Genomic DNA, 25495 nt, shown 5'->3' on the forward strand with positions numbered 1-25495 from the left:
ACAATTTATACAGAAACCAGATGGCAATTATAAGAGTCGAGGGACATGAAAGGGAAGTAGCGATTGAGAAGGGAGTGAGACAAGGTTGTGGCCCATCGCCGATGTTATTCAATCTGTATACTGAACAAGCAGTAAAGGAAACAAAAGAAAAATTTGGAGTAGGTACTAAAATCCATGGAGAAGAAATAAAAGCTTTGAGGTTTGCTGATGACATTGTAATTCAGTTGGAGACAGCAAAGGACCTGGAAGAGCAGCTGAACCAAATGGACATGTCTTGAAAGGAAGATATAAGATGAACGGCAACAAAAGCAAAATGAGGATAATGGAATCTAGTCGAATTATATCAGATTAGGAAATCAGACTCTTAGAGCAGTAAATGAGTTTTGCTATTTGGGAAGCAAAATAACTTATGACTGTCTTAGTAGGGAGGATATAAGATGTAGACTGGCTATGGCAAGGAAAGGGTTTCTGAGGAAGAGAAATTTGCTATCATCGATTATAGATGTAAGTCTCAGGAAGTCTTTTCTGAAAGTATTTGTACGGAGTGTAGCCATGTATGGAAGTGAAACATGGACAATAAACAGTGTAGACAAGAAGAGAATTGAAGCTTTTGAAATGTGGTGCTAAGTTAGAATGCTGAAGATTGGATAATTAGATTATGTAACTAATGCAGAGGTACTGAATAGAATTGGGAGGAGAGGAATTTGTGGCACAACTTGACTAGAAGAAGGGATTGGTTGGTAGGACAAGTTCTGAGGCATCAAGGGATCACCAATTTAGTATTGGAAGGAAGCGTGGGGTGTAAGAATTGTAGAGGAAGACCAAGAGATGAATAGACTAAGCAGATTCAGAAGGATGTAGGTTGCAGTAGTTATTGAGAGATGAAGAGGCTTGCACAGGGTAGAGTAGCATGGAAAGCTGCGTCAAACTAGTCTCTGGACTGAAGACAACAACAACAACAACAACAACAGTGAGGAACAACTAAAAGAAAATGCCAGATGCCCAAAGAAAAGGGGGGGGGGGGGTTATCAGCTCCTAAAAAAGCACTAAGAGCATCCCTAGAAGTATCCTATTTAATTTGCAAAATTCAAATCACCGCACATTGCCTCCTGCAGCTGTAAAAATGTGCGATCATGCAAGGAGAAAAGTTTGGCGAGAGTCCAAAGTTGATACCATTCTTACTCGATATCACACTAAATTGTGGCTAATTGTGTTAATGCAGTAGTCTCTGACATGAAAAATAAATTGCTACCATATCTTCATGAGCCCAAAATTCACTGTGCAACTTGATGACAGTATTGATATCCGAACTCTTGCCAGCTTCTTATTTTTGTATGTTCGGTTATGAGAATGAAATGCAGGAAGACTTTCTGTTTTGTAAATCTGTTGAAGGGAGGACTACAGGCAAATATGTTTTTTTCCCTTGTGAATTCCTTTTTTGTTGACAACAATCTGTCATGGAGAAATTTTATTGATGTATGTACCAATGGGATGGCAGTATTTGATGGAGCTAAAAAGAGGTTTGTGACAAGAGTGAGTCCTTTTTCTCCTTCTGTAAAATTCACACACTGCACGATACACTGGGTGGTATTGGGTTTTTAAATGGTACAAGCAGATGTGAATGAAGTGCTGAATGATGCAGTCAGTCTTGTAAATTTGGTGAAAGTACGAGCTTTAAATAGTAGGTTATTTTCCATTCTGTGAGAGGATATAGGTTCCATTTACAGCTGGCTTCTATTGCTCTTGGAGATGAGTTGGTTGTTTCTTAGAAAAAGGTCTTCATTACGGTGTGGAGGTGAAGGATGAACTTTGTCGTTTCCAATAGAACAGCAGTTCCACACTCACGGCTAAGCTTCGGGATGGAAAATGGCTTGTGGCAGTGTGTTTCTTGACAGTAATTTTTGAGAAACTGAATGATCTTAACACATCACTTCAAGGCCGAATTATTAATATCGTCTTTCTAAGCAAGAAAGTGTTTGTGTTTAATAGAAAACTTGAACCCATTGGTCACATGGAGAGGAGATATTTTGTTGGATATGAGGTCCGCCAGTTATGCTAAACTGGCAGACCTCACATCCAACAATTTTAACCGCAAACACGGCAATACAAGGAGCTGCAAATCAAAATTAGGAGATATTTTCTTATCTGACTGATTTTGTGGAGGAAAATGAGATGAATGTAAATAAAAGAAATAGAATTGGCATTTTACTTCCGAAAAACTTTACCAGCAATTTGAGAATAAATTTTCAGAACCTTCATCTGAGTATGAGCGGATCCATGATCCATTCGATATGATCATTACAGACCAATTGTCAACAGTAAAACAGGAGGAGCAAATAGAACTCTCAAGTGATATAACACTTTGAAATGAATTTAAATTAATACCTCTTAAAATTTTTTGTGCAGAGTCAGAATGAATATCCTAATTTAGCAGGAGGGGCAGCATACCTGTTACTACCCTTCACCTCAACATACTGGTATTAATCAGTATAAAACATTGGCCTCGACTGCAGCTGGAAGGGGATCTGCAAGTTGCTGTTTCAAAGATCCAACCCAGACTGGATTTTCTTTCATTTTATGAAGAAGCATACACAGCACACTAAATGTGTAAATGTCAAAAAACTCCAAAGTTTGGATCGTGTGCATTTTTACTCTTGCTTATTTCCTTTTTTGGATGATCAGTATGAATGTAACATGTTTTAAATTGACTTTTAAATGTTGAATAGTATTCTGGAATTACTTGTATGTTGTGATCTTTCAAATATTAAAACTTTGTTTTTGACTTAAAGCATTACAATGGAAACATTTAAATTTTAACTAAGTAATAAATTTGTGAACTTGTAAAACTGCAATCATAACCATAGTTGTTTATAAACTAGTTGTATTTGTCGTCTTGCTCCATCTTTGAATAATACAAACATATGATATTCTTTTAAAAAAATTCCTCCAATGTGCCCATATGACAGTTTCTAATTATTATTAATAGCACTATTATTATTGTAGTTGTAACTGAAAGTTGCATTAATTAAACAGAAGTAAATTGATATTGTGGGCTGTTTTAATGCCAAGTTTGAGACGTGCTGAGCAAGGGAAGCAAAAATAAATAGTGGTGGGGGTGGGGAGGGGATTAAAATAATTTATGTGTCTGAAAGGGGGTGCAACGGAAAATGTTTGAGAACCCCTGTCTTTCAGGACTGGACACAATTATTCAGCAAATATAGTAGCCAGTTCTTAGTGATGGGGATCCAAGCCAGATGCCTTAGGCAACATGTATTTCCCCAGAGCCTCATTTATTTAATGCGAAAGGTAAAAATCATCTGGGGTGTTGAAACTTATTACGAAAAAAGCAAATAGTGAGCATGGCTAATAACATTTCATAGTGACTTTCTTTTTATAGTCTTATGTTGTATTTGGTTTGGAGCATCTTTGCGTTCCCACCCCTTGCCCCCTCCCAGCCCTCAAGTTTTGGTTGCGGTGACAGATTGATCTGTAGAACTGCCCAAGTGCCAGTTTAGTTTGGAAGGTGATAATTTAGTTGTTAGTTGGCTAAGCTAATGAATTTGAATGCAAAGTAAAGATTGTGGGAACAGATTTGCTTGTAGCATTATCTGACAACTACATTTGCACAATGTTTAATGCAATTTAAATTATGAAAGCTAAAACTGCAACTTGATTTCTGAAAAGCTGTTTTACACGAGAGACAGATCTCTCAAAACTGTTTTGTTACATGTTACGTACATATTTTGTACATAAACTATGAAAAATGAAAAGGCAGCACTATGGGACTATCAGTGGAGTGGTCAAAACACCTAACTGTAAGGACCAAATTATATAGAATTACGTATCATCCAGGCTTGTGTTTCAGTCTATCCTTTTTAATCTCAGAGCTTTATGTCACCCTGTTTCTCATGTCATATAATCTCTCAGGTCTCAACTCTTGTATATTGCTGACATTTCAGTACTAACATACTTCTTATAAGATATGGCTGTTTTTCTCTTGATGCAATGTTTGGGGTGATATTCCCAGTTAGGATCTTTTCACGCAACCTCTTCCTCTCCCATGCTACATAAAATAACTTTGGTTCTCTACACAAGTGTTTGTTGTGGCTGTCTGCTTGTGCCTATCTCTGCTATTGTAAGTACCAGAATGTTTTAAAAAATTATTTGATATTGTGGTTACAGTTTGAGGTTTTGTTTAATTATAGATATTATAATGTAATGGATATGTGGACATTATTGTCTGCTATCTGACAAACTCAGCATGGCCCAAGTATTTGTAGTATAATATCGAAAAAATTTCAGTTCCAACTATTTGTGAAAACACCTTTGAAATTGTAAAACAGTCGTACAAAGAAATGTGCATAATGTACAGATTTATAAGTACAGCTACTTCATGTGTCTACAATGTGATTTTGTAAACGTTGCTATGGCAACACCTATTGTAACTCTGTGGACAGCTACTGTTTTCATCTACAGCTGTTTGCGCTTCACAGTTGAAAGCCATCAAAAACCCTTCCAGGTGTCAGGGATTTCTTTAAGTTGGTCCGATTGTAGGAGTTTCTTAGTAGTAAAGGATAAATATATTAAAGCTTCCTGCATTGTGTGGCATTTTTTCACACATCTCAGTGTTTGTGACATAATATCTCTTGAACTATATGTCTTACAATGATATGTTTGTGTAGATATATTCAGTGACATATCTGGACACAGTATGTGAAGTATGTTGTGACTAGAGTTAGTAGCAAAGAAGTAATAAATTTAAATATCATGCACAGTGCGACAATTTTTCACACATCTCAGTGTTTATGATGTCATATCTCTTGAGCTATGTGTCTTACAATGACATATTATGTAGGTACATGCAGCTGCATATGTGGATACTGTTACGAAATTTATTGTGAATAGAGTTAGTAACACAGAATTAATAAAGGTAAATGTCATGCATAATGTGGCAGTTTTTCACACATCTCATTGTTTGCGATGTCATATCTCTGGAACTGTGATTGTTTTCTTGCTCCCACAGTGATTGTTGCCTGCCCAAATTTGGTTGAAATTGATTCACTGGCTTAGGAGGGGACGTGGAAAAACATACACACACAAATCTATTTTTATAATATTTATGAATACCAAGATGAAGGTGCTTTCTGTTGTGAGGTGGAAATATATGTATACATGCCACAAGCTACTATCAAGTGTGCACATGAATATTTGGAAGATACTTTTTCTTTTTGTAATCCATTCCAACTAATCCACCTAACTTTCAGGATCTACAACTTTAGAATTCTCTCTGTCATTTGGAGTTACTTGAGAATGTAAAAAACAAGTTGAGCACTATTGTAATTCTCAGTATTGTATAATACAAAAGAAATTGCCACAAGGCCACACCACGAGTATAAGATTTGGTTTTGCCTTATTTTGTATGTTTCAGAATCAACAACCATCAACTTCTCACAAGTATTTTTAGATTTGTTAGCATCTATTTTCATTATCCTAGAGTTTACTGTCTTTTATGTACATAAATTCTTATAGAAAATGCAAAGATACTATCACTCTATTTGTAATGTATTAAAGAAGCTTTGAGTTGTTGTTTACTAACTGAGAACTTTTCTTCGGTATGACAAAAGTGTTATCTGGAAGAGACAAAGCACAAGTATTTGTTAGATATAATTACTATTATGCTGGAAAATCCTATGAGGAAGATAAATGGTGAAATGAGGAAAGACAACCATTCACCATATACTGTTAACATCAGACTTGAACATAGTAGTGAAACACATGGACTTGGGCCCTTCTTCAAAGCTTATACGAGGTGCATTCAAGTTCTAAGGCTTCCGATTTTTTTTCTAATTAACTACTCATCCGTAATTGATGAAACTGGTGTTACTTCTCGACGTAATCGCCCTGCAGACGTACACATATTTCACAATGCTGATGCCATGATTCCATGGCAGTGGCGAAGGCTTCTTTAGGAGTCTGTTTTGACCACTGGAAAATCGCTGAGGCAATAGCAGCACGGCTGGTGAATGTGCGGCCACGGAGAGTGTCTTTCATTGTTGGAAAAAGCCAAAAGTCACTAGGAGCCAGGTCAGGTGAGTAGGGAGCATGAGGAATAACTTCAAAGTTGTTATCACGAAGAAACTGTTGCGTAACGTTAGCTCGATGTGCGGGTGCATTGTCTTGGTGAAACAGCACACGCGCAGCCCTTCCCGGACATTTTTGTTGCAGTGCAGGAAGGAATTTGTTCTTCAAAACATTTTCGTAGGATGCACCTGTTACCGTAGTGCCCTTTGGAATGCAATGGGTAAGGATTACGCCCTCGCTCTCCCAGAACATGGACACCATCATTTTTTCAACACTGGCGGATACCCGAAATTTTTTTGGTGGCGGTGAATCTGTGTGCTTCCAATGAGCTGACTGGCGCTTTGTTTCTGGATTGAAAAATGGCATCCATGTCTCATCCATTGTCACAACCGACGAAAAGAAACTCCCATTCATGCTGTCGTTGCGTGTCAACATTGCTTGGCAACATGCCACACGGGCAGCCATGTGGTCGTCCGTCAGCATTCGTGGCACCCACCTGGATGACACTTTTCGCATTTTCAGGTCGTCATGCAGGACTGTGTGCACAGAACCCACAGAAATGCCAACTCTGGAGGCGATCTGTTCAACAGTCATTCGGCGATCCCCCAAAATAATTCTCTCCACTTTCTCAATCATGTCGTCAGACTGGCTTGTGCGAGCCCGAGGTTGTTTCGGTTTGTTGTCACACGATGTTCTGCCTTCATTAAACTGTCGCACCCAAGAACGCACTTTCGACACATCGATAACTCCATCACCACATGTCTCCTTCAACTGTAGATGAATTTCAATTTGTTTCACACCACGCAAATTCAGAAAACGAATGATTGCACGCTGTTCAAGTAAGGTAAACATCGCCATTTTAAGTATTTAAAACAGTTCTCATTCTCGCCGCTGGCGGTAAAATTCCATCTGCCGTACGGTGCTGCCATCTCTGGGACGTATTGACAATGAACGCGGCCTCATTTTAAAACAATGTGCATGTTTCTATCTCTTTCGAGTCCGGAGAAAAAAAATCGGAGGCCTTAGAACTTGAATGCATCTCGTAGACACACACAATGGTATTCACTTAGCTACATTGTGCCAGTTGGGCCACAATACTGAGGCACTGTAGTTATCTACGACTGCTTACTGTGAGAAGAAAGCAAGTTCATAGTTTTAGTTAATACTTATCCTGCTCGGTATCTTCTCTACTTGGTGAGTCGTTATCTTTAGTCATTCTGTTATTTATATTTAATGTTTTGATTAGCTCTCTCATGGTTTAACGAGCTAACAACAAAAGGAACAAATGTTTTCCTTAAAATCTGCAAGTACTTTACAAAATTAGAAATGTGGTAAACTTTGACAAAATTATTGACTGTAATGCATGGAACAATGGAAAATTTCTAAAATATGAAACTGTTTATGGGTTGCTTCTTCAGAAAGAGTGTTGATCTGCAGCAAAAAACTCATCTTCAGTATGAGAGTATGAGCATGTGTTGTAAAATATTTAACAGTTATAAACCTGTTCCTTAAACTACAGACATGTGCATTTGAGTCTCTCTATTTTGTGTGTGTGTGTGTGTGTGTGTGTGTGTGTGTGTGTGTGTGTGAGAGAGAGAGAGAGAGAGAGAGAGGAGGGCGGGGTCAGCAGAGAGTAATTAAATTGGAAATAGGTGTGATTGCTCAAAAAATAGCGAACATTAATGACCTATTATGTGTATCGGCTAGCTGCGGGTGATTTGTTCCCTTTCTCACTTTTCTTTATTATTGCTGTCTAGAAATTTCCATTATTGAAAGTAATGGCCAATAATATATAAGATGGAAATAACATGTAATACAGAAGATCACCTGTTCACAGTCATTGAAAACGAGATCACTAGTGCAGGGTGGTTAGAAACGGGAAAGGTCTTAAATAAGGAAGTTTTGTATTCAGCAGCTGTCAGCTGCAAGCAGCTGTCTAAAATTATGCTCACCGTATCCTTGTCTTGACATGGAATTCTGATTTTCTTCATTCCTCGTGTTTTTTTCCTAGCCTTGTCCATGTTGCTGTTTGAGATCAAACTGGAATTCCAACCTTTTCCTGTAAATCCTGAATCAGTTGTTCAAATTTCATAAATAGTTTCTGTTTCCTTTTGAATCTATTGCTTCTAGTAGTTATCGTTTTAATTTACTCGATAGCTCAGTGTTTTGGAAATTTCTCTGTCTCTTTTAGGTCCGATTTCATCCAGAAGAAAAAAACAAATTAGCAACAGGCTCTGTTGATGGTATTATAAATGTATTTGATATCAGTAAACAGTGTGAAGATGACGCCCTTGAATACTGTCTCAACACAGAGTCATCTATCGTAAGTAATTTATATATTTTAAAACTGACATATTTTATTGTTATTTTGTCGATGTGTCTGTAATATCTTTGGTTAATTTTATTGTCATCCTTTTCTGAGGTGTTTACCTCAGTTTAGTGTCCTGTGGTATTGAATATCTATCTCATGCATGTAACCCACTTCTTTTGAAACTTGCCTCCCTTTCCTCAGATAGTGAGGCCACTCATTCTCAATACATTTCTTTGTTTTCTCATTTATAAGTTCAATGTCAACTTTATCTGCAGAATAGCTTTGATTAACAGCTTTTTAAAGTATTCATGTTGTGTATGCTTTATTCAAATGGATGAATAGGACCCTTGTACCCCTTCCAGTCCTGAAACCTTGGGTATGGTCACGGACTGATCTGTAGCATAGGTTAAGATTTAAATTTCATAAGTATCTCACATCCTCTGAAACTTCTCTCCCTTTTGTCAGGTAATGAGACCACTCGTTTTCAACACATTTTTTAAAATTCATAGGCAAAATGTGAACTTTCATCTCCAAAATAGCTTTATTGAACATCTTTTTAATATATTCTTGTTGTGTATGTTTCATTACCAAAACACTAACAGTATCGAGAAAATGTACAATATTGCCATGAACTGTGCTGCACACAATGCAAAACAGCAGTTAGTGTCACTGGCTGGTGCACTGCAGCTTGCCGGTTCAGATCTTATCACCAGAATTTTTTATTTGGTATTTACCATTTGTAGAAGATTCTCAAATTTTCTAATTTTTTAGCTTTTGCGCATTCTGGAATAATTGCTGTTTCTATAAGTATCACCACTCTCCTTCCAATGAAATAAACATGACTTCAGTGCTAAGTGTTGTACTTCATTGATTACCCTGCTTTCAGATTTGGACTTAATTGTGGTTACAGTATAACATTATAGGCCTATGGTGGAGATGTGAGGTGACGATGTATGGAATTGAGGCCCCCACAGATAAAAATCCTCTGTGGGCACCAGTTACTGGGATGTTAGGAGGTCTGTTTGATGTCATAATCAATGGGCAACCTGTCTGGATGCTAATCAGCTGAGGGGGTTCTTTTACTGTACTGTAATGTATATTGCTTATTATCACCAGCTACAGAAGATTTGGTTCATGATTGTGCTGAAGGTCACACATGGGAAATAAGTCTAACCGACAGGAACATGAATTGTAAGAATAACTATCAGTGACAGACTCCAGCCTTTCGAATTTTCTGTTTTACCAGAATGTAGTTATAATGTTATTCTTGGATAGGAATTTCTGCAGGCATCACAGTAATAACAGACTGTAGAAATTGGATCTACAGATTGATAAAGCTTTTCCAACAAACACACTCAGCGAAGAAGAATTGTTATCCTGCCATTGTCAACAAGACAAGTTCTAGTCATCAGTCTAGATGCTTAGTTAAATTAGGAAGATTTTGTCAGTTGCAAAAAGCTAGTCAATCTCTCAAAAGAAATCTGTATACTATATAGTGATGATCATAAGCACTGCTGGTGATCAAGGAGAATTATCAGTTACTAATTATCACGAGCAACCACATTCGTCTTCAAAGGTATATGTTTAGGAACAGCCGAACCAGGCCAGTATTGAACAACTTGGTGCCATCAATGAAGAATTGCTCTCTGTTACCACTACAGACAACACAGTGAAGAATCATACTGTTGAATTGCCAACAGATTCATTCCTGACCGAGAAGTGTCAATGAGTATTAGCCATGCTGTGCAAATTTTTAGATGCTTTCAAATCTGGAGTGGAGAAAAGACAGTCCAAGCAATCCATGGTAAAACACTATATCAACACTGGGGATCCTTCACCAATTAGCCAGTGCTTGCATAGGGTGTTGCTAGCTGAACGACAGGTAATCAGGAGAAAGTGGAGAAGACACTACGAGATAACATCATTGAAGTTTCAGAGACTCCTTGGACCTCTCTTGTGGTTCATGTGAAGGAGGAGGATGGCATATGGCATAACTGATTTTACTACTGACAAGCGAATGAAATGTTTAGAAAAAATATCTATCTATAGCCATCCATTGATGACACCCTAGCCTGCTTGACAGGAGCAGAGTATTTCTCAACTAGGGATATGCACCAGGCTACTGGCAAATCATGTTTGATGAGGATGAACTTCATAAATCCTGAAGGCCTGTATGAGTTCAAAGCTATGCTGTGTGAACTGTGTAAAACTACAGCCACCCTTGAGTGTATAAGGGATAATCTGCTTCGGCACCTTAAATGGACTGTGTGTCTATTTTATGGATGATGGATTTGATTTTTCAAAAACGTTTGGAGAATATCTAAGCCTCGTGGCCACTGTGTTGATGTATGTTCAGACTGCCTGTATCCGGAATAAAGCCTCTTTCTCGTCCAAGAAATAAAAATGTTGGTGCACTCAGTTAATGGCCATACCAACCCTGAGAAAAGAAGAGCAGTCACAGATTTTATGACTCCTTGGAACATTCATGATGTGAAAGTTTTCTCAGAATGTGCTCATACTACCTGATCCATAAAGGATTTTTGTACCAAGGAACTTACTTGCATGAACTACTGCAGGGAGCACCCAAGTTTCCTGGAACAAAGTGTAAAAAAGGTCTCTCCTTTTTCTCAAGGTTGCATCAACATGTCCTCCAGTATTAACATTATATGCTGAGAGTGCTGAGACAGAACTTATGCTGGCATTAGCAGTTATGGGGTAGGAGCATTTTTAGAACAAATTCAGGAAGGCACTGAGGCACTGAAAGGTGACAGCTTATGCTACCAGATTGCTCTTCAAGTTTGAGAGAAACTACTGTACAAACAATTAATTTACCTTGCATTTGTTTGGTCCATCAACAAGTTCAGGTCATATTTATTTGACAAACCATACACTGTTATGACTGACCACCATTTTCTGTACTGACAGACTATTATGAGGATCTGATGGGTTGTCAGGAGAGATGAGCTTTGGAGCTTCAGGAGTATGGTGTCACAGTGGTTTACAAAAACATGCGCACACACAACACTAACTGCTTCTTCGGCAGAACACTGCTACGTCGATGAAGTCTTAGTCATCACGGCATTAAATGACATTACTACTGAATGGAGGGAAGACCCAATACTGCTGAAAACAATAGAAGCCTTGAAGAAGGAAGAATCAAACAAAGAACATTGTAAACTATGATCCAGTGGGGGCGAAAGTGGTTACTCATCATCCTAGCTCATCTGCGACCAGATATCCAGAAGTATTTCCATAACAGACCAATATCTGGTCACCTATGATTCACGAAGACTAGACCAGTGGTTCCCAACCTTTCTGAGACCATTACCCCAGAACGAGATCAGATGACATCCAATAATCTTAAAAAAGTTTGAGACCTAATTAGACATTAGACTAAAAATAAATAAACATTAATCTTTTTAACTGACATATGATTTATAATACATAATCATACAATATAAACTCACAAATTTTCTACATTTTTCAGTACACCGAGAATCTGTAAATGGGACATTTTGTTCTCTTAATTTCTACCTTTACTTTTTATAAAATTATAAAGAATGTAGCAACCAGTCGTGGAAACATAATTTATTTATCTTGCTGATGACCTTTGCTGTTTCCATGGTCGCTGCACGGAAAGGGTACCTTATAGAGCCTAACGTTCAAAACGTTACTTTTTATATTTGGTTTGGTGTCCACCACTGCACACTGTAACTCACGTACCAGGTTCATTCAGTCCTTCACTTTTGCTTTCATTTCTGCTGTAGTCGATGGTCTACATTCACAGTTATAAGTTGTTGGGAATGGAATTGGTACTCTTAAGAGGTCTTCCAGTAATAGTAGCTACTAACCACCGACCTTTTGCTGCAATAATACTAGTTGTCTTTCAAGGAAATCAGTTTGGCGTGGGTTGGCTTTCACAGGTCCAAGAAATTATGCCTTTACACAAATTTCAATGTCTGGAAATATTCCTTCTTTCACAGAAACTGGTCTTACAAAAGCTGGTCTTACAACTCAGATATTTAAATGTCAGTTTTCCAAATCAGAAAAAAATAGTTGTTATTAGACGATGACTAGTTATAACTGCTGTCAGCGGATGGATAGCAAAAGAAATAAATATAAGAGTAGAAATGGCTTTGAGCACTGTTGATAAAATAAATAAAAATTTTATTGTTTACAAACAGTTTGTCCGACACAGTCATGACAGTGAAACCTGGACCTTTTTAACACGAAAATCATTCAAAATTTGAGGGCAGCTCAGCAACCAGTGGAGAGATGCAAATTATTGGGAGGGACTGGAGAGCAACTAAATGAATTAGAGAACAAACTATAGTGGAAGATGTAAATATGATAGAGACGAGGAACCGAGCGAGATGGTGCAGTGGTTAGCACACTGGACTCGCATTTTGGAGGACGACGGTTCAAACCCACATCCAGCCATCCTGTTTTAGGTTTTCTGTGATTTCCCTAAATCTCTTCAGGCAAATGCTGGGATGGTTCCTATGAAATGGCATGGCCAATTTCCTTTCCCATCCTTCCCTAATCTGATGGCACTGATGACATTGCTGTTTGGTCCCCTCCCCCAAACCAACCAAACAACAGATATGAGAAAATCAGATGCCGACGTCACTGGACAGGACTCTACCAGTCTGTTAGGCACTATGTAAGCCACTGTAAGGAATGCCACCCATGGGGGTGTATATATCAATTATCTCTGGGGAATGTGGTACCAATTCCATGTGCAGCAGTTCCACTCCACTGGACTGGAATCAACCTCTTGGGAAGGTTCCCAAGCCAACAAACAGGAATTGGTGGATAATATTCTGCACTGAGTACCTTCCTCATTACATTGTCACCTCAGCTGTGCCAATTACTGAAGCTCAAGAAATTGCTAGGTTCATTTTAGAAGTCATAATTTTGAAGCAAGGAGCACCTCTTGTGATGATCTCTGTGTATAAGTTTTCCAGTCGCGAATCTCTGTGTATAAGTTTTCCAGTCGCGACTAGCATCAGAGGTAATTTTCTGTTGTAGCATCATCCACAGAGCAAGAACTGCCTGCTGACCACAAATGAATGAATTCACAGAATGCTTTAATAAGACGTTGATGGATATGTTCTTGGTGTGTGTTGATGTCTAACAGAGATATTGGGGTACAGTACTGCCTGCTGTGACATTCACATATAATACAGCAAAGAAGGCAGTAAAGGCTTTCCACCATTCTTTCTGCTTCAAGCAATTTGGACATGACAGTGGATACACTGTTCCTGTTTCAAATGAAGCAACACGCTTGACGACTACGTAAAACATCTCATTGCCAGGGTCGAACATGCCAGGCAATTGGCTCGTATAGAATCCCTGTGCGCTCAGGAGAACATCTACATCTACTTGACTACTCTGCAATTCACACTTAAGTGCCTGGCAGAAGGTTCTTTGAACCACATTCTCTAATGTTCCACTCTAATAACACATGGGAAAAATGGACACACAAATCTTTCTATGAGCTCTGATTTCTTTTATTTTATTATGATGGTAATTTCTCGCATGTAGGTTGATGACAATAAAATGTTTTCGTATTCGGATGAGAAAGTTGGTGATTGAAATTTCATGAAAAGATCTTGCTGCGATGGAAAAAAATAAAAAAAAATTGTTTTAATGATTGCCATCCCAACTTGCTTCTGGTATCTGACACACTCTCTCCCCCATTTCGTGATAATGCAGAACAAACTGCCCTTATTTGAATTTTTTCAGTGTCCCCCATCAATCCTATCTGGTAAGGATCTCATACAGCACAGCAGTACTCCAGCAGAGGACGAACAAGTATAGTACAGACCTGTTGCATCTTCTGAATGTTCTACCGATAAGTTACAGTCTTTGGTTTGCCTTTCCCACAACATTACCTATGTGATCATTCCATCTTAGTTGTTCCTAATTGTAATTCGAAACATATTTAGATTTGTGTGATTTATCGTGTAATCAAAATTTAATTGCTTTCTTTTTGTGCTCATGGATGTGCTCACAATTTTCCTAGTGGAGAGAGAATTGTCACTTTTCACACTATTCATGTATCATGTCTAAGTCATTTACAATTGGTTTTGATCTTCTGATGATTTTACTATATGGTAAATGACAAACAATCTAAGAGGGCTTCTCAGTTAATCTCCTAAATCATTTCTGTAGATTAGGTACAGCAGAGGGCCTACACCACTTCCTTGAGGAATGCTGAGTATCGCTCCTGTTTTAAACAATGATTTTCCATTGTTTACTACATATTGTAACCTTTCTGAGAGAAAATAACAGACCTAATTGCATAGGTGAAGTGATACTCCAAGGCACACACTTTGACTAGAAGTCTTTCGTGAGTGCCGGCCGGAGTGGCCGAGCGGTTCTAGGCGCTACAGTCTGGAACCGCGCGACCGCTACGGTCGCAGGTTCGAATCCTGCGTCGGGCATGGATGTGTGTGATATCATTAGGTTAGTTAGGTTTAAGTAGTTCTAAGTTCTAGGGGACTGATGACCTCAGAAGTTAAGTCCCATAGTTCTCAGAGCCATTTGAATCTTTCGTGAGTAATGGTGTCAAAAACCTTCTGGAAATCTAGAAATATGGAATCAGTTTGAGATCCACTGTTGATAACACTGATTACTTCATGTGAATAAAGAGGTAGTTATGTTTCACAAGAACGATGTTTTCTGAATCCGTGCTGATTGCTTGTCAGTTGACTGTAAAAGGGCTGAGTGCTTTATAATGCCTATCACTGCCCAGTGAGATACGACCGGGAATGTTTGGTATAGATTTTTAGCTCTGTGTGGAAAGTGTGACTATTGGAAAAGTATTTGAAGCATTGCTTTGGTCATATCATATTCTTTGTTGCTTGTCAGATTTCACATACAGTCGAGGATTATGACCCTTCATCAAGGAGACAAAAGCACGGAGACATTGTCCATGTTGTTAATATAAAGCACTACTACAATACTGGCAGTGCAGATCAACAAAGAGGGCTTCTCATTCAAGGTAGCTGAAAACTCACTCAATGATTCCAAAGCTTGATGGGAGGAGCTACCTTCGATGTTCATTGTAGTGAAGAGGACTTGACAGCCCAACTAAATGCAAGGGTACTCCAGCACTGCCATACAGAGGACCACTGATAAGATCTAGATCAAGGATGTTTTCGGATCGTGTGAAATTGTATGAAACAGTATTTCGCTGTTTCTCCATGTGAGGGAGGAGCGCTGTGAGCTGCACTCCATGCGATGTGAAACTGCGGTTAACATCAGTGGTTGGCATGTTGCGGATCGCCCGTTAAAATACCATCACTAGCGTATACAGGGTGTTACAAAAAGGTATGGCCAAACTTTCAGGAAACATTCCTCACACACAAAGAAAGAAAACATGTTATTTGGACATGTGTCTGGAAACGTTTACTTTCCATGTTATAGCTCATTTTATTACTTCTCTTCAAATCACATTAGTCATGGAATGGAAACACACAGCAACAGAACATACCAGCATGACTTCAAACACTTTGTTACAGGAAATGTTCAAAATGTCCTCCGTTAGCGAGGATACATGCATCCACCCTCCGTCGCATGGAATCCAAGATGCGCTGATGCAGCCCTGGAGAATGGCGTATTGTATCACACCCGTCCACAATAGGAGCATGAAGAGTCTCTACATTTGATACCGGGGTTGCGTAGACAAGAGCTTTCAAATGCCCCCATAAATGAAATTCAAGAGGGTTGAGGTCAGGAGAGCATGGAGGCCATGGAATTGGTCCGCCTCTACCAATCCATCGGTCACCGAATCTGTTGTTGAGAAGCGTACGAACACTTCGACTGAAATGTCCAGGAGCTCCATCGTGCATGAACCACATGTTGTGTTGTACTTGTAAAGGCACATGTTCTAGCAGCACAGGTAGAGTATCCCGTATGAAATCATGATAACATGCTCCATTGAGCATAGGTGGAAGAACATGGGGCCCAATCAAGACATCACCAACAATGCCTGCCCAAACTTTCACAGAAAATCTGTGTTGATGAAGTGATTGCACAATTACGTGCGGATTCTCGTCAGCCCACACATGTTGATTGTGAAAATTTACAATTTGATCACGTTGGAATGAAGCCTGATCCGTAAAGAGAACATTTGTACTGAAATGAGGGTTGACACATTGTTGGATGAACCATTCTTAGAAGTGTACCCGTGGAGACCAATCAGCTGCTGATAGTGCCTGCACACGCTGTATATGGTATGGAAACAACTGGTTCTCCCGTAGCACTCTCCATACAGTGACGTGGTCAACGTTACCTTGTACAGCAGCAACTTCTCTGATGCTGACATTAGGGTTATCGTCAACTGCATGAAGAATTGCCTCGTCCATTGCAGGTGTCCTCATCGTTCTAGGTCTTCCCCAGTTGCGAGTCATAGGCTGGAATGTTGCGTGCTCCCTAAGACGCCGATCAATTGCTTCGAACGTCTTCCTGTCGGGACACCTTCATTCTGGAAATCTGTCTCGATACATACGTACCACGCCACGGCTATTGTCCCATGCTAATCCATACATCAAATGGGTATCTGCCAACTCCGCATTTGTAAACATTGCACTGACTGCAAAACCACGTTCGTGATGAACACTAACCTGTTGATGCTACGTACTGATGTGCTTGATGCTAGTACTGTAGAACAATGAGTCGCATGTCAACACAAGCACCGAAGTCAACATTACCTTCCTTCAATTGGGCCAACTGGCGGTGAATCGAGGAAGTACAGTACATACTGACGAAACTAAAACGAGCTCTAACATGGAAATTAAATGTTTCCGGACACATGTCCACATAACATCTTTTCTTTATTTGTGTGTGAGGAATGTTTCCTGAAAGTTTGGCCATACCTTTTTGTAACACCCTGTATTTGTTATTAAGTATTTTATCATTTCTAGGAGATTATCAAAATTTTTTATGTTTGTAATGTTTGCATATTCTGGAATATTTTATTATTTTATGATTGAATAAATATCGCCACTGTCCATCCACAGTAGTGTTCTGTCTGTACATTTATCTTCATAATATACGTACATTCAGTGAAAAGTAACATATTTCACTGATGATGCTGCTTTTTTATTTGGACTTGATTGTGATCTTTTTCCAGATGTGTACTTTTCATTAATCAATATGCAGCGACACAGTAATGCTATCCTTCTGTAGTTTTCACAGATTGCTTTCACAGAGTGCCATGTTACCTTTCATAAAAATAGATACAATAATTACCTTCATCCAGCCATCAGGAATCTCTCTTTAGATTCATACTATCCTCATTATTTGATCAGCTTGCACTACATCCAACATATGCAGATCTTATATTTTTATTTTTACCAGGTAATTTATACATTTTTTGTCAGTAATGATGTTATTTCTTTCCTATTTCTCTATTTTGTTATGTGTATTTCTTCAGCCTGTCGTTCATATAGATTTTGAAAGTATTTTTTTCATACTTTCATTACTCACGTGTTTACCTTCATTGTTGATGACTTTTGAAGTACTAGTATTATGAAAATGAATGTTGCCACTCACCATATAGTGGACATATTGAGTTGCAGATAGGCACAACAAAAATACTGTCTCAAATAAGCTTTCAGCCAACAAGGCCTTTGTCAAAATAGACAAAACACACACACACACACACACACACACACACACACACACACACACATGAACAGGAAGAACAGCAGTCCACCATCTAAAAACTGATCCCGACCTTATAATCCTACCTGCAGACAAAGACTCTACCACTGTTGTTTTGAACCACAAGGATTACCTGGCAGAAGGACTCCGCCAGTGTCAGATACGTCCACGTACAAATCTTGTCACAGTGACCCCATTCCAGAAATGGAGCTGGGTCTCCAGTCACTCCTCAAATCCTTAGACCCATCCCAGAGCCTCTCACCAGAGTCCACTCCCTGCACTCCTACTATTTACATGCTTCCTAAAGTCCAAGAACCCAACCACTCAGGATGCAACATTGTAGCCAGTTACTTGGCTGCCACTGAGAGCATCTCTGCTCTCATAGACTCAACACCTTCAGCCTATTACCTGAAACCTAACCTCCAGTTCCTGTCCCTTTACCACGTGGTGCCCTGCTGATTACTAGTGATGCCACCTCTCTTTACATTAACAACCCTAATGGCCATGGTCTTACTGCTATTGAACACAACCTCCTTCCTACCATACTATCCCTCGTATGTTCTCACTCACAATTACTTCTCCTTTGAAGGCATTACCTACAAACAAATCCAGGGTGTGGCTATGGGCACTCACAGGCACCATCCTATGACACCCATCCTATTCATAGGCCATCTAGATAAATCCTTCCTAAACACCAAGAATCCTATACCCCACGTCTGGTTCAGATTCATTGATGACATCTTTGTAATCTGGATGAAGGGCGAGGAAACCCTATCCACATTCCTCCAGAACCTCAATAGGTTCCTCTCATTTGCTTCATCTGGTCCCAAGTTTTAGTGAAAGTGTATGGAAGAACCATGGAGCTTCTATGTTATTTTGTGCTAATTGTGTCAGTGACCATTGTTATAATAACAAGAGCAGTTGAGAAGGTACTTTTGAGAAAAACTCTGCCTTGTTGAAGGGAAGACGTGTATCCTGATTCATGTTGAGAATGGACAGGCTGTTTAGCCACATTTCTCTTATATATAAATTAGTTTGTTTCTGGCATTTGGAGACACGAGAGACTTACTAAACAGTGTATATTTATAGTGAAAGTGCGAATTTGCTATTGCGCGTGGAATCCAAATATATTGATTGTGTTGCTGTAAGAACACATTTTTGGAAGAGAAGGCCTATTGAAAAAGGCGTCACAAAGCTGTTACGAGTGTGGTGACCAGTGAAAAAGGACTGAAAAAAAAAAAACAGGAATTCTTAGACCAAAAAACGAGGAAAGAAGCTGTTGTATGTCGCCGTAGCAACTAAACCAAATACGGCAAAGAATTTACTCCGAGATAATGGAACATGCTCAAGTATTTAAAGGAGCAAAATTTTGAATTGAGAAATTGATAAGAAGAGTCCGGAGTGTTCCTCTAAGAATAAATATGCCTAGAACACTTCGATTAAGAAGATGCGGTGCAGGGAGTGCAGAGCTCTCACACATTATGGGGAAGCTTGCAAGAATATGGGTAACATACGACAAGTCGAGGAAACTCAAGAACCAGCTATGGCTATGAAAGTTAGTAAGGAAGTGCCTGACTGGTCTGAGTTAGTAAATTTAATCAAAACTCAAAATGCGACTCTAAGTGAAAAACTAGAATCAATAAATTCTCAGTTAAATGCCCTAATAACAAATTTAGGCTTGTTAAATGCCAAAGTCAACTTACATAGCAAGGAATTTAGTAATCTATGCGAAGGCATGGATGCTTTAAAGACTGAATTTGACGCCTTAAATAGTAAAGTAGAAAATTTGAAATTAGATTTAAAGAATGAATTGACTGGTTCATTGACGATTCATGTAAATCAAATGTTTACTGACTTCAACCAGAAACAGAATGATAATTTTCAGAATTTGACAAAAAGGTTAGAATTGAATATTGAAGACAAATGTAGTAGTGTAGAATCAGATCTTAATGAAAATTTAGGATCCTTTGAAAATTTGTGCAACGTTAAATTTAATGCTGTAAAGCAAGGGTTGAGTACTTTGAAAGCTGGTGTCGATAAGCAGGATAATTTAAAGCCAATAATTCAGTCGCAAATTACAGGTGTTAATACATGAGAAGATAATGTGGAAAGGAACTTCAAAGCGAAATTAGGGAACTCTGATATCATAAATATAAGTAGTTTGGAGGAACAGGTTGAAGAAATTATGGATCGAAAAGTTACCGAGGGAGTAACATCTAGAAACGTATCTCCTATTTTAGCTTCTGAACTTAATGATACCAGGAAAGGTCTAGATGACCTGTGGAAAGAATTCAAGCTTATCCAGGATAAAGTAGACAAAAGGTTAACATCACCTATGACGTATTAACTAGTGAAGTGGTGACTGGTCTGCAATGGGGGGGGGGGGGGGGGGGCTAATTCAGTGTTATCCAGGCAATTCCCCAAATTTAAGCCCGATGGAGGTGGACATCCGACACATTTCTTGAAAAAGTTTAAACAAGCTTTGCCAAAAAATTGGAAAGACTCTAAAAAGATTGAATTTGCTGTGGGTTACCTTCTAGGAAAGCCTCAGAATGGGGAACTGTGAATATTGTGAATTTTTCTTCTTAGGGAGACTTGTTAATATCAGATCCATAGGACCCGGGAGGAGTCATATATTTCCCCGTGGACATTAACATTCTGAGTTACGGAGTGACGACCATTGGATCCCGAGTTGTTTTCAGTGTTTCTTCCAAAATAGTTTTTCTGCACCGAATTCCTTCAAAATATTAAACTATTCTGTCATCTATTCCTAACATCTTAAACTATCCTATAATTGTAGTGTTTAGAAAACTGGATATGACTGATTCTTCACCATTTGCCATTTCCGTAGGGTTGCTAAGATTTCCTTCGGGGACCTCAAGGGTGAAGGTGGGAATGTCCGTTCTGTAGGAGATGATTTAACACCAAACCTCCTCCGGCATCTCACTCAAGTACCAGAGGGGTAGCAATCCTGGGGAAGGGGGGTGGGAAGGGTTTCCTGTGTTTGGGGCTATCTTCTTTCTCTGGTTAGATCTTAGCAACCATATCTTTTTTTTTTTCCTTTCTTACTTCTCATTTGAGGACCTATCTATTTTTTTCCTTTTTCCATATTCACAAACTTCTATCCCTGAAGTCCTTGTTTCTGTGATTTCTAATAACCTAGATTTTATCTTTAGATAAGAAAGCCGAAGAATCAGACTACACGAACACACATCTGCATACACACAAAAATACATTTTGACACAAACATTGAAATTACAGACTAGAAAGCCTGTCATGTTGTGAGAATTGCGAGGTATTGTAGGGGAAAGAATATGTGACACAGGGAAATATGCACACACATATACCGTATTTATTCGAATCTAAGCCGCACCTGAAAAATGAGACTCGAAATAAAGGGAAAAAAAAAAAAAATTCCCGAATCTAAGCCGACCTGAAATTCGAGACTCGAAATTCAAGGGGAGGGAAAAGTTTTAGGCCGCACCTCCAGATCGAAACAAAGTTGGTCCATTGTAATATGAGACACAATTTAGGTCGAATGAATGACGATACATCTACAGTAGTTTGGTTCGAGTCGTAAGCTTAGCAGTTAAGCTTTACCACGTAGCCATTGCTATGCGTCAGGCACTCCGTCCGTATTTATACGGATACCCTTCCTTTTTCACGTGCTTCGTTTGGTTTGAATTGATTGCTTATTTTGCTTTGATCTGATAAATGCCGTTTTCATTGTTATAGGTGTTTGCGTCACTCTTAAGCTGAAAATGCATTACTGCACTGTGTCATGCATTGTTTGTCGCATTCTGATAGTGCATGTTTATGGCCTGTCGCGGGTCGCGGCATGGCTTGCTTTTGTGCATGCTACCGCCGCGTACAATTTAAAAAAAAAAAAAAAAAAAAAAAAAAAAAAAAAAAAAAAAAAAAAAAAAAAAAAGAGAGAGAGAGAGAGAGAGAGAGAGAGAGAGAGAGAGGAATCGTGACATTAGCGAAACAATGGCAAGAGACTGCTATTTGTTGTTATTTACACTGCTGCTTTCTTTGATAATGATCAACAAGAATCAAATAATAGACTGCGTATGATAGAACATGTTCTGAACGAGAGTTAGGCGAAAATTTTTCTCCGTTTGAAAATCTTTGCGGCCGCTTCTTTATTACATCAAATTATGCACAGAAATTAGTCATCTTAGATTTAAAAATCTAGTCACTTGCCGTGCTTCATTTCTGACAGTATCACTATTAGGCATAAGAATAATACGAATATAAACATGACACGATACGTATATTCTTCCGCATTTGCTGTTGTCTCACTCTAGTTTCGTAGTTTATTAGGCAGACAGGATTTAAATGAGATAGCAGCAAACATGAAAGAATACATGGCAAAATGTTTATATTCGTATTATTCTTGTGGTGAAGAGAATACTGTATGTGATTCAAATTTCATCAGGTTCCTATTAGCAACCATCTCTTCTCACAGGTAGGAAAAAATTCAGAACGTAGAGTTGGCCATATTGACAAACATCCCAGACAGTCAGATTTTCGTAGTACACTGAAATTGTGCTACATTCGAAGATGAACAATACGGAATTTGTATTTACTTCATTGGATAATGTATGAAAATACAGTGGTCGAAACTCGCGGCGGAGAAAAAAAGCTCGTCTTCCACTTTTTTAAAAAAAATTTATTTACTGACGCAGAGGTTTTGGCGCCAGTATTTATCTTTGTGCCTACAAAGCATGCCTGCGTAACGCTACATATATTCCACGGCAGAAGTTAGTTGTGGCGGCACGTACGAACATTTTTCATAACTTCCGCTTGCTTTGCACTTGATTCTAAGCCGCAGGCGGTTTTTTGGATTACGAAAACCGGAAAAAAAGTGCGGCTTAGATTCGAGTAAATACGGTATATAAACTATGACAATTCCACATTACATATGTATATAAGAACTATGACGGTTCTACATCGTGTGTGTGTGTGTGTGTGTGTGTGTGTGTGTGTGTGTGTGTGTGTGTCTGTGTGTCGTGTGTCGTTTTGTCTGAAAGACTTTTTTAAACCATTGACAGATGGCGCTGAAATCGAGAAAAAAGTAAAATTGGGGAAGAACACTGATTTAGAATTATCCGAGAAAGACGCATCAAATCAATAAAAAATGTACACCAATTCTTTTGTTACGCCAAGTTAAGTTATTTTTGTACAAAATGTACTGTATCCTACTTATAGCGTTACCCAGGAACAACGACATGGACGTAGTAGAATGATGTTCCCATGGGGTGCTTCATTAGTGTGAGTCCCCTTGCCTCTCACACGTTGGGGTACATCATTAGTGTGAGTCCCCTTGCCTCTCACAATTTGGGGTGCTTAATTAATGAAATTAGCCATGAAGAAATTGTTCAAAATTATCCCCATTTGCTTCAATGTATGAAGTCAATAGTCTGCAAAAGTTATCCACAGTTTTGAGCAGCACATCCCGTGGTATGGCTGCACATGCTCTTCGAATGCATTGCTCCATATTGTTTCGCGTTGTAGGCTGTCTTTCATAAACAATATTTATTAAATAACCCCACAGGAAAAATTCAGGAGATGTTAGGCCTGGTGAACTTGGAGGCCACTGAATTGGTCCACCGCATCCTATCCACTGACCAGGGTACAGTAAATTTAAAATGTTAAGCACATTTTTAGCATAATGGGAGCTGCTCTGTCCTGTTGGAACCACATTTGTTGCCTAGTTTCTAAATCAACATCTTGCATTAGCTCAGTCGCGAGAAGAATGTAGACATGGTGGTCAAACGGCAATGACAAGTACTTGTCAGGCCATCCATGAAATTTTTAGTGAAAGTGTATGGAAGAACTGTGGAGCTTCTATGTCATTTTGTGCTAATTGTGTCAGTGACCATTGTTATAATAACAAGAACAGTTGAGAAGGTACTCTTGAGAAAAACTCTTGTCTTAGCCTTGTTGAAGGGAAGACATGTGTCCTGACTCATGTTGAGAATGGACAGGGTGTTTAAGCCACCTTTCTCTTATATATAAAATAGTTTGTTTATGACATTTGGAGACACAATTTATGTGAAGCGTGGCATTTATAAAATGTTTGAAGTTCAAATATACATCATTAGTTGAAGCAAATGAAACTTCGTATGTTTACTTATTTTTATAAGTAGAAAGAGATTCCTCTACCTAGCAGCATACTTCGGAGCAGAAGTGAAAGAGAGTTTGCAACAGCAAGGTAGCCAGCAAGGAAGGTCCGCCGAGCATGCCAAGTAAGTGATCTAAAAGAATTGGAAGTTTGGATACCTACTTCACACTTAAATTGTCATCCAAAGCCGTTAGAAGGCCTCTTGTTTGGTAGAAGAGGGAGAGAAATTTGCAGCAGTCATTTTTAGTGTCCACACACCACAGAAGTTATTATTTCCGTGTTCCTTTTAGCTGCCCCCTGCGATGCACTATGTCATCGGTAAACTTGTTGACAGTTACGAGTTCCTTGTGTTGTGAATCATTCTGAAATTCCATGTTCTCACTAGGCAAAAATTAATATTGTTCTTTTAGGCAGCAAGTCTTGCACATTGATTTCACAGCTGAAGGACATTTCTTGTAGTAGTCTTTCCACCAGTTATAAAAATCCAGGTCACTGCTGCAAGTAGGCGAAGTGATTGGAAAAATGTATATATTACTTTTGTTTTCAAGAGGGGATGTTGGACAGATGCACCTAACTAATGGCCTAAATTACTAGCATCAAACTGTTCCCCAATAATTGCATTTTATGCATATTATAACATTTTTGGAGAAATAAAAGCCTCTGTAGCGTATCTTTAAGACTTTTCTGGGTTGTGATTGATATATTATTGGAAAACAAACAAACCAACCAACCTTCCAACCATTGTTACAAGCAGTTTTCATCAGAGTATTTAATATACTGGATCTATGTCACTTGAGCTCTGAATGACATAAATCTGGTAATATTACGTGCAACAAAGAAGACCACTTGAAGTAGCACCTGAATTTTTTTTTTTTAAATATGAAACAGTTAACAACCAAAAAAAAATTATGGAAACTGACGTCTGCTTTGAAAACCTAACTGCATACATCCTCTGCAGGAGTCACTTCGTATCTCTCAACTTATGGTGATCTGCAACTCAGAGTTTGCCGGGGGATCTATAAGGTAGTACATATCAGCATCCAGGTTAATGCCATGTTTCTTAACTTCTAGAAGACATTCTGTATAATTTCATACTTTCACCAACTGAAAAGAAAATGAGATTATGGAAAACTGGATAAAGTGTTCATAGGATTGAAGATTTCCTGAAGTATTTTGTTCTCAATGTAGTGAAACTATCAGTTCCAAAAGTAGTTTCTTAGTGTCATAGAAGTTACTGTTCACAAAATAAACTGCTCATAAAATTGTTTGACCACCTGCTTGCTTGTAAATGTGTATGG

At 38.7% G+C, this 25495-nt stretch overlaps 1 protein-coding gene across 3 annotated transcripts in view; it reads left to right on the forward strand.

Moving 5' to 3' along the window:
- The window catches only part of LOC126088551 (WD repeat-containing protein 89), a 235217-nt gene that overhangs the window by 92049 nt on the left and 117673 nt on the right, over window positions 1-25495 (forward strand). For all 3 annotated transcript variants that reach the window (XM_049906731.1, XM_049906732.1, XM_049906730.1), the window contains one exon: window positions 8273-8404. In XM_049906731.1, the coding sequence (XP_049762688.1) occupies window positions 8273-8404 (132 nt within the window). The remainder of the gene's footprint in view (window positions 1-8272; window positions 8405-25495) is intronic.

This window comes from Schistocerca cancellata, chromosome 6 (genome assembly GCF_023864275.1).
Source record: "Schistocerca cancellata isolate TAMUIC-IGC-003103 chromosome 6, iqSchCanc2.1, whole genome shotgun sequence".
In the NCBI taxonomy this organism is placed as follows: Eukaryota; Metazoa; Arthropoda; class Insecta; order Orthoptera; family Acrididae; genus Schistocerca; species Schistocerca cancellata.